The 10,968-nt window shown below is 44.9% G+C and overlaps 1 protein-coding gene across 1 annotated transcript in view; it reads right to left on the bottom strand.

Moving 5' to 3' along the window:
• Positions 1-9,257: 9,257 nt before the first annotated feature.
• The window catches only part of SCLT1 (sodium channel and clathrin linker 1), a 143,433-nt gene continuing 141,722 nt past the window's right edge, over positions 9,258-10,968 (bottom strand). The window contains exon 20 of the mRNA XM_019522092.1: positions 9,258-9,374. Coding sequence (XP_019377637.1) covers positions 9,312-9,374 — 63 coding nt within the window. The 3' untranslated portion in view covers positions 9,258-9,311. The remainder of the gene's footprint in view (positions 9,375-10,968) is intronic.

Here is a 10,968-nt window from a genome sequence, read left to right on the forward strand (position 1 = left end):
CCGGTTGATGAGCAGGTGAGGGGGGTCCCCGAGGATCTCCCAGCACGGCATGTGGCAGCAAACCTGGAAGTGCTGCTGGTAAAACCGGAAGTGCCGGCAGCTTTTCTGCGCCACTGCTGTGTACCCCCTGGGGCCTTTCGAAGTACCCTCTGGGGTACATGTACCCCCAGTTGAAAACCCTTGTGCTACACAGTTTATTTGTACTGGGGAGCTGGACAGACTGGAACCTGCCTGTTTTTCAAACAGAGCTGGCCTACCTCACGTCTGTCCATTATGCTTCCGTGGCTCAGGCTGTAGTGAAGGCAACTGTCAACTATGGCTTAGAATTTAACAAGATCCTGTCCAACAATGTACATGTGTAAGGCTTTCTTTAATGTGCTCCACAGAATGTTGCCCAATGTGTTTCAATGCCCAATGTGCACATTCTGTCTTTAGTAAGTGACAGCTGGTGCATGCAGTTTCCCAATATGGATAGCCTGGTGTCCTTCAAAAAAGCCTTCAAGCACTGTCCAGTTTGTAAGGTTTGGTACAGGAAGTCTGTTGCCAGTCAATGTGGGGAGTCATACGCAACTGTCACTGCCACCAGAGCCTGTGCTCACAAGGCGGAATTCATGGTTCAGTGTGGTCTGCTACCAAGCTGAGCATATGCAGTACTAGCAGCAGTTCATGAGTGAGGAGCTGGAAATCACACCCAACTTGAGTGCATGCTCAAGCTTTGCTGTCTTCTGATACAGGGAGACATTCAATTTCAAGTGAAGTTTGTGGGGGAAAATGCTACCTGGTTCATGGAGATTCTAATGTGGTTGAAGGCTGGTAGACTGTGATCCACCATGCATACAACAAGCTGATGGACTTGATAAGCAGTCAAAGATACAGCATCACAAGAACTGTCAAGCTGTCATCACCAGGGATCCAGGTTTTCCATTTCCCAAGGAAAAACAGAAACCCGCAGATTTCCTGGTTTTGCAAAGAGCTCTGTAGGCTGGCAGAGTTCCAGCCTGCAAGAGCTAATTGCAAAAAGGGTGAGAAACCCCCAACCATGTCTGGAGGGGGAGGGAGAGGGAGAGGACATAAAGGCAGGGCTTGAGGCTCTTAGTTACCCAAGGCGTGGCTCAGGCTCCCTTTCTTTCCTCAAGCCTGTAAGGTAAATGGGGCTTGCAGAGGGCTGGGGGGTGCAGGTCAAGGCTGGGGGGAAGCTGGCTAGGGGCTGTGCTGGCTGGGAGAGAAGCTGGTTGTGGGAAGCTGGCTGGAGGCTGAAGGGGAGTGGGGAGGGGTTAGGGAAAGACGTGGAGCACCTACCTGGCTGGCGACGTGGACTGTGAGTGGCGCGGTATTGGCCTGAGCGGGGTCTGCGCCTCCATGTGCAGCTTCCCTGAAGGGCCAATAGCGCGCCATTCCGGGTCAATGTGCTGCCAGCAGGGCAGGCACTCCTGCAGGAAGCTGGCTGGGGGAGTGGGGAGGTGTTGGGGAAAGCTGCACATGAAGTGCCTGCCTGGCTGGTGCCGCGTGGACCTGAAGCGGCGCACTTTTGGCCTCTGTGCTTTCCTGTGTGGCTTCCCTGAAGGGCCAATACTGCACCGCTCTGGGTCCATGTGCTGCTAGGTGGGCAGGCACTCCGTGTCTTTCCCCAACACCTCCCCACTTCCCCTCAGCCAGCTTCCCATAGGAGTGCCTGCCTGGCTGCCGGAGCATGAACCCAGAGCAGCGCGCTATTGCCCTTTAGCAAAGCTGCACATGGAGGCACAGAGCCCGCTTGGACCGATACAGCGGCACTTGTGGTCCATGTGCCGCTGGGCAGGTGGGCACTCCATGTCTTTCCCTAACAACTCCCCAATCCCTCAGCCCCCAGCCAACTTCCCGCAGGAGTGCCCACCCAGCTGATGGTGCGTGGACCTACAGTGGTGTGCTGTCAGCCCTTCAGGAGGCTGCACATGTGCACCCACCCTGCCCCTGCCCAGATCTGGGGGGCATGGGTCCCCTTTGCCCCCCAGAAATGTGCGCTGCCATTGGGAGCCGCCCTTGTCCTCGCCCACTGGCAGGCAGCAGTGGGGGCCGTGCTCCTTCTGCTGCAGCAGCCGCTGCCTGCTGTTGGGGGGCAGGGAGCTGTGGAACTGGGTCTCTGGCCCCATAGCCCCGGCAGCTGGGGGCCCCCTCTGGCAGGCTTGGGGGCAGGGGCTGTGGGTGGGAGGCAGAGGGCACAAGCAGGGCTGTGGGGGGGGGAGTGAGGGGCACCAGTTGGGCTGAGGGGATGTTGTGTGGGGAGTGAAGGTCATGAACAGGGCAGGGGGATGTGGGAGAGTGAGTGGCATGAGCAGGGCTGGGGGGGTGCTGTGGGGGGCCTTTAATTTTAATCATGGATTTTGAGGTTTTTAAATCAGAGAATTTGTGTTTTTTTTATCAGGGAAAACCAGGATCCCTGGTCATGAAAACCAGCAGAGAAGGGACCTGTTCTAGGCACTAGATGTGAAACTGAACCAGTATTACAGGTATGACCCAACACTGCCACCATGGTTCAGACAACCAGCTGCCTCCTTCCTTAGTGCTGTTCATATTTTGGACTGCAGCCAGGTGTCTGTTCTGAGTTGTGACCCTCAGCTACTGAAATCAGTCCCTGGATGGCAGAAAGAGTATAACAAGGAATGTGCTCCTTATGTGAACTTTGTCAAAGAGTGCCAGGTGCCTGTATCTGTGTTTTGGGACTCTGTGACTGGCTTCCACATATATATATGTGCTCTGGCAAAATGCTGCCTTACCATTCCCATGAACTCAGTGGACGTTGAGCATGTCATGTCAGTGTATGGACAAGTGTGCACCCCACAGAGACAGAAAATGTCAGTAGCAGCTGCCGATGGATGCTGCATGCTAGCGTTTAACAGCTAGCATGAATTGCCTGTCTCAAGGTTAGCATTCAGCAAACTCCTTTTGACAATGTCATTTAATAAGGTATAGACGTGGTATTAGTTACAATTCATGTTGTGTATAGATTCAATTTCATGAGACATTTCAGTTTAGAGTTTAAATAAATGCTTAGATTTTTTTAAACATGTTTGCATTAACGGCTTCCATGGGCTTAGGGTAATGAAGTTGCCATTTCGGATCATCTGCCAATCTGCGGGGAGGGGTGGGACTGGCGGGGTCCGTTGGCCAGTCAGAGACCTGTGAAAACAGCAGCCAGCCCTGCGATCTGCCCGCCTCCTCGATTTGGGTAGGTGCCTGGATAAGACCTCTGACATGTATCCAAAATATGAAATGATGCCTCTGATTCTGCCCTCTCCCCAGTCTTGGCAGAGGCTGTCTTGGTTTCCATTCACAGAACTGGGGAATCCTACCTAGGTGGTTCTAATAAAGCTGTCAACATTGTTCCAGTTTTTTTCTGAAGCGAATTAGTGTGAGAAGAACCCTTCTCTAGAACTATGAAAGAAAGTGCCTGAGCTACCAAAGTCTGCATCAGCAATCATGCTGAAGAAAGGTGAGTCTGCTACTTTCAGTGAAACTCTGACAACCTTGGGCACAGAGGATGTCCTCAAGGCAACCTTGTCCAGTTTAAACATAGTACATGGAGGATCTACCATCAAGACTTGGACACTTCCTATTTTTCTTTCAAACATTACGGTTGCAGACATCAAGGCCATCTTCATAGACGGGTGAGGAAGACAGCAAGTTGCCACAAGTTTGAAAAACAGTGGCCTTATCAGGGCTGTAAGGACTAGGCTGAAGGACTGGATCTCTTGCTGAAAGGATTAGCCAGACCCGTAAAAAATTCCAGCGTGAAGTTCCAATGGGAAAAGACTAATGGTTCTCTATAGGAAGATGATGTCTGAGATGCTTATGAATTATGTGTGTAAGAGGAGGGCATCCTAGGGGTCACCATGTTCTCCCCTAACGCCCCCTTTACCTTGCCAAGTTAGCCTAAAGCACCCTCAAGTCTTGCCCACCATATCTCTGATGTTAATGTTTAATAGGGAGGCTGCCTTTCCATCCTCTCGGACACAGTTATCCTGTTGTACACTAGCTCATTCTGTAATGGGTGTTTCTGTACACCCCAGCCTTATGGGCAATATGCGTGGCTCTAACCACCCCTTTACCACACCCTAAGCCTCGCAGATGTAACTGATGTTGTTTGGTCTCGCACTGCCCCCTCTGGGGCTTCTCTCTGCCTCCTCTCTGGGGTTGGGGTTCCTACGCTGCTGTGGGTCCCCTATAGGGCCTCCAACCCCTAAGAGCCTCACCCAAACCTTCAGTTAAACAGAAAACAAAACACCAGCCCCTGGGCTATAACATACGTTCATGCCGCTTGGCTAAAACATCATTCAAGCCACCCCAAGGGTGTTCCATCTCTCACCAGGATCAAGCTGCTCGTGCAGTCAGGCCTCTTCCCTTTACTTGCTCAGGCAGAGCTCCTTCCCCTTTGGCTGCCAGCAGAGAACTCCCCACCTGGCCTCAGCCCTGGGGTTTAAGTGGGAGCCAGGCCTTGCCCCTTCCAGTCAGCTGACCACTAACAGATGTGGGTTACTGGCTCCCTCCGGTTGCCCTAGCAACCTGCACCTGGGCTCCTTCCTCACTGCTCCAAAAGTAGCAGGCACCTTAGTGCCCTGCTACAATATGTAAATCACTATACCATTATACTTCAGCTTCCTACATTAAACAGAAAGTACTTAGAGTTAGTGGCCCTATGCTACACCATCCTGAAAACCTAATTCAACAAGATAGGCATTATATTTCTAATGGAGCATTTTCTGCTCTTGGTTAGTATATCCCTGATTTGAATAAGCTGAATGAGTGTGTGTGTATGGGGGGGAGAATTAGTACATCAATGACCTGGCAGGTGAAGAGGTCAAAAGTTGTCCTAAATAATGGACTCCTTGACATCCTATTTGTGATTCAGGGAGATGCCTGTTCAGCTGTCTTGGAAAATGTTTACGTGGACGGTAGATATAGATCTGATGGTGGATGCATCCGTTCCAGGATCTTATTGCCTCTCTGTGTATGAGTCTGTATTTGTTGCCCTCTCTTTTCAGTATATTTACACCTCAATTATTTCCTAATTTAAGGTATTTTACAAATTGTAATGCATCGACCATATAGTGCCTTCAGGCAAAGTGTAAAAATGCACCTCTCCAATTCATTAGGACACCTAGCCCCTATTCTGCTATATAGATGTCACCTTCAAAAAGCCTTTTTAATGTATACCAACTTCTATGCCAGTGGGAGATGTGTAGCAGTACTAAGCCCTCCTTCAGGCTGGTTTTACTGGCTATCATCTGTAGTAATTATAAATAATTTACTACACAATTTTTAATGTACTAAAACCAAAATGAGAGAGACTAATTCTTCCTTGCTAAATGCATCATTCCTTTGAGTTTTAGGACATTTTTTTTGCAGCATAGTCGTATTTATTGTTGGCTGTTCCAAGAACTCAGCAATATGAGAAAACAGTAGATCTTTTTCCTATCTGAAGATGAGTTGTAGGAAATCAAGCGATTAAACTGCAGAATCCTGAAGTGAAAACGCTGAGGAGACACTATAAGATTAAGAGATCAGATGCTATACAAACCGCTTGTTTAGTAACAACCAGTTCTGTGAAAAGAACTAGTGCTCATATTCTGTGGTCTAAATGGGATTGACAAGATTGGTCTCAGTAAAGAGTGTCTGGCTTTTAAATTCAGTTTCTTTTGGTTCTCTATTCAAATAATTTTGCAGGAAACCTCTGTCTTCTCCAATTATTTGTGAGCAGAAGTTTAATTAGACTTGTATGGTGAATAGGATGGAATCCGAGGTTTGAGAATACTTAGAAATGTTGAAGATGCTTAGAAATTATCGGTCAGTACAACATACAATTCTTCTCTGAAGTCTAGAGTTGGGGGTGACAGGAGACCTTCAGACTGCATTCAGCGTTAGGGATAGACTCAGACTCACTCGCCCCTAAGTGCTAGGGAAAGATCCTCTCTCCAGAACTCACTACTTGCAGAACTTCTTTAAAAGCTCTTTTCAGTAATAATTTGGGCCCAACTTCTTTGAGTTATAGTCCAGGGCAACCTTTTTTTGAGTGGGGAGAAAGGGAGGCAGAGGGAGTATTTCTTCCTTTGCCTAAATCTGAGATGCTGCAGTTCCTGTTCACCCTGATAGAATACAGCACTGACACACTGACCAAAGTGACAAAAATATGAGGCTTTTATGCCACGCCAGTTCACTTATGGACCACCTCAACACAGGTCTCTGATCTCTGGGCAGACCTTAGATACTCTATGAGCAGCGCAGTCTTGGCAGAGGTTGCATCAGTTCCCCACAACAGAACAGGGAAAATCCTACTTACACAGCTCCAACAAAGCTGTTAGCATTTCTCCAATTTTCCTCCAAAGGGGATCAATTTGAGAAGAGCCTTTGTATATGACTGTGAAAGAAAGTGCTTGACCTTCCAAAGTCTGCATCAATGGACTAAGGAACAAAACACAGATCACATCTCTTCTACCACTACCATCTGGGAAAAGACTACAATGGAACGTGCTGGCCAGAGCTCACACCACTAACCAGAAAGACTGGTGGGGCATATGGGACCACCTTCTGATTAATCCATTTCTGTTTCCCTCTACCAAGCTTTCCTGCAAAGCTCCCTTTTGTCTGCAGCAGTGGAACCTATTTCTCTCATTGAAATAAAAAGTCAGAGGTTTTAATTCTGCTATCCCAACAGAAGTTTTGGAACTACAGTTTTAATTCCAGATATTTGCTTAGGATTCAAGTCCTTGGCAAACTTACTCATAAGAGTAAGTTATCAGCATTTTCCAACTCCCATCTCCAATGAGCTGGAGGACACCTCAAGAAAGCAAATAGTACCTAGAAAAATCAAAGTGGGGAGGTACAGTAGTTATCCTTTCTTATGCTAGTTAGGGGAGTCAGGTGTCAAAACTTTTACATGTAGTACCAGAAAAAAACCCAAAAATATATACAGAGGTGTATTCAAATGTAGTGCTTAGTTGTCATATTGCTTGCATGCTGTGGATAAAGTAAGATCTGAAATTTTCTCCAGTGGTATAGAAGACAAAATAATGCATCCAATCTTCCCTGAAAACCATGTTTGAGTAATAAGGTTTAATGATCCAGCCTCTCCACTTGGGCAAGTATTCTGTTATAAACCGTGATCCAAAATGGCATACATCAAGCCAACAATGTCTGGGGGTAAAACCATGCTCTGTTACAGTGGTTATTACATTTTCTTGAGTTAAGTGAGGTTTCTTCCTTAAGTTACTTAGTGAGAAGAATTATCCTTAGCTGTGGAAATGTTCTTAATGGGCTCTTCAGAGGGAGGCAGGTATCAGTGGCTGTGTCTACAAGTGCAATTAATGCAAAGCAACAAACTCCAGAGTTTATTGTTTCTGGGTGCACCATTTGAACATGTGCCTGGGTGCAATAAACTTCAGAACAAGAAACTCTGGAATTTGTTGCTGTTTGAACGTGTGCCCAGGAATACAGCATGACGAGCTGGGTTGGAGCAGCCCCAGCTGGCAGGGGGTAAATGTGCTGCAGAGGAGTTGACTGGGGTATGAGGGTGCTTCAGCACAGGGTTAGCTGGCAGGCACCAAAGCACTCTCATGCCCCAACCAGCCCTTCCAGCATCTACACGTGTGCTGATACAGAGTTTTTTTTACTCTGCAGCAGGATAGTACTTGTATTTACAAGTACAATATTTAGAAGTACTATCCTGCTGTGGAGTAAATTAGTAACCTAATAGGGGCACATATGTAGAGACTGAGACATTTACTGTGCAGCTAATTAGTCAACCTGATACCTCTGGGACAGGGACAGGTGTCTACACGAGTTGTCTATACAACTCGTGTAGACACCTGTCCCTGTCCCAGAGGTATCAGGTCCTGTCCCAAAGGTGCAAGCAGCTACAAACACTGCCACAGACCTGTGGGATTAAGCATGGCTTAATTATTAATCTAAAAATAATGAAAGTTGAAGTCAACACTATAATTGACATAAAATAGGGAAAAAAGAGTATAATCATGGCTAGGAACATCTTCCAATAAATATGTAAGAAAATAAGTTACTTTAGCCAAAGATGAGAACCTTCCAATATCTGTCAGATATATGCTCAAAGAATATATGTTCACAGAAAAAATAGTTATTTCTATTTTTGCTTAAAAATTACATTTTAGACTAATGTTATGAAATTTGCCAGTATCAAATGAGGATAAGCTACACCTTTAGGAGAGTTCTTGAACTCTTATTCTACGGAATTACAATGCTCAGAAAATGGCAAGTTAGTGCATAAAAGTTGTAGATTCTTCTGTCTGGCTTTATCAACACTATGCAAATAGGAGCAGTTGCCTCTGGTTACCAGACATATTCCAGCAAGCAAAAGAAGCTGGGTAAAAAAGGGAAGGAGCAACTATAAAGCAGTAAAAAACAATGGGGGAGGACTTTTGTTTGTAAGAACTTTGTGTCTAAGGGCAAAATCATTATCATCAATGATCATCCATATTTTATTATTTTCCATGGAGAGCACAGAAGTAGTCACCTGAAGATACTGAATACTTCAAAAACAGGAGGTAAGACAGATGTGCAAAACTATCATCCATAAGCACCTACTAACTGAAAATTAAGGAGGTAATTTCTCAATTTAATTCAGAGAAGGTGCTGCACATTCCTTCTCATGCACAAGAATTTGTTCAGAAAATTCAGTTTATTACATTAAGAAAAGGTGTCATATAAAATTCAATACAACTATGTACAGAATAAAGGTGTTTTTAGACTTTCCAGTAGGCATTTCTTTAATACTTTGTCATGATTGCAGCACTTGCTTTTGAGAAATGAAATAAACCCCAAAAGCCCTATAGCAGTGTTTCCCAACCTTTTCCAGCCCAAGGCATGTTTGCATTAAAAAAAACAAAAATTTCCACAGTGCGCCTGTTAAGGCATTCCCCATCCTCATACCTATTGTAGCTCATTGCCATTGCAAAATTCTGTGGCACCCCTGTTCATTTCTGACAGCACGCTTTTGTGCCATGGCACACTGGTTGGGAAACACTACCCTATATTAAATTGGTTTTATTTTATACATTAATGAAGGTGATTAACTTCTGAAATTGTTCCGTTACACTGGTGCTTATTTCTTATATTCCATTCTCTTGTATGTATTTACTGTGAGGAAGCTACAGTTCAGTTTCATTCTTCCTTGTCCAAACAGAAAGGAAAATGTTCATGCAAATTCCACAAGCCCCATGATGCACTATAGACTTCAGTGATCCAGTACTGTGCTTCTCTGATGGTTTTCCCAACTCTTAAATGCTGTAAATGAACAATGCATATTTTTAAATGTTTTCCAGATCCACCACAGAGGCAGACTTTTTCTTCTGCATAGCAATCATCCTGAGCTGTAATTAAAAACAAACAGTCAGTTTCCCTTTTCCATCAAAATCATTATATGAAACATATGGCAGTACAGTTTCAATAAGCAACATGCGATGGAATAGGCAGAGATAACTGAGATTTTGGATAACTCAAGAATTTTTTACTCTGTTCAATAGATGCCATATGGTTGTGATCTTATTTTTGATAGAAAGGAGTTCAGATTGATTGAATTTTGAAAAACAGAGGTTGCACTGAACTAAAACAAAATGCATTAAACATCCAGAATACATATATATTTTAAAACAATCTGTATAAGATCCTGCAAAATCCTGTTTTATGAGTTATCTTTGTCTAGTGGTATAGTCCTATTTTAGTCATGGCTGTAAAACTACTAAAGATAATTGATTATTTAATAGATTATTTCCTTTTTCTTTCCTAGAGTATCTTTCATCTCAACTTGCTACATACATTACTTTGCAGACACTGAACCACTGAAATGCCATTACCAGTGAAGGGGCAATAGCGAGGTAAACAAGTGATGCATATTTATCTGCCAACAGTGGGCAGATAAATATCTGGGCCACCACTACTTAGTAAACTAATCAGAAATGATCTATGGTAACTCTACAGTAGGTAGAAAAAAGTATCTGTAACATTTGTGTGCAGGATGCAAATATGTCCTTAGTTTCTAAGTGTCTTCCTTCCACATTCACTGTGGGCGCATCTACAAGTGACGCTACATTGATGGGCAAACACCATGACACCACACCTATATCATCGTAGCAACGTGCTTACTCAGTATAACGCAATACTAAGGCAACGTAGCAACTAAAAATAACCATGCACGGCTGGCACAGTGCAGTACGGGCTGTTACTGCGCCATCATTTAGTACTTCCAAAAGGTACTAAATGATGGCGCAGTTAACAAGGGTGCTGCAGGGCCACGTGCAGATGCACCCTGTAAAGCTTAAACAAATACAAAGAATGACCATTTGCCCTTCCAGAACAGTGTTCTTTGAGCTGTCATAGTCACTGTGCCTCCCCAACCTCCCACAAAAGTGTGGTTGCATACTTTGGGGGCAAGTTTGGACTCTTCTGAATAGTTGTGCTCATTATAGCTAAGTTCTATACATCATTGGGAAGGCAGAAATGGCAGAATAGCTTTGGTGCTCCATCAGTCTTCACAGTCTGAAGAAGCACACAGCTGAAGATTCAGCATGTGGTGATGGACCAGCTACTCATCTCTAAGACCAAGTAACCATTCTTTCTTCTTTGTATACAGTGCAGCCCACTATAAGTGATTGGCAAATTGTATCTTCTTCAGGATAGTCTGCATCAGATAGTGTGCATCAGACTAGGAGCATCAGGCAGGAGTGATGCTCTCCCAGATCTAGCACTGGATTCAGCAACCAACTCCAGTGTATAATAGAGAATATAGAGAAGAACAGACTTGGGGATAACATTTCCATGGAGGTAAGTAACATTGGTTCTTTTGGAACATGTTGGTGACAGTGAGGTTTCCCCTAGTGAGCACCTAAAGCATCCGTTTTCTGGCAGAGATGATGAGCAGAGGTGAACAGCAAACAGACTGTTTTAATGCAAAATGAGGAATGTCTT

Source organism: Gavialis gangeticus, unplaced genomic scaffold (assembly GCF_001723915.1).
Source record: "Gavialis gangeticus isolate Ggan-Ray unplaced genomic scaffold, GavGan_comp1, whole genome shotgun sequence".
Lineage (NCBI taxonomy): Eukaryota > Metazoa > Chordata > Crocodylia > Gavialidae > Gavialis > Gavialis gangeticus.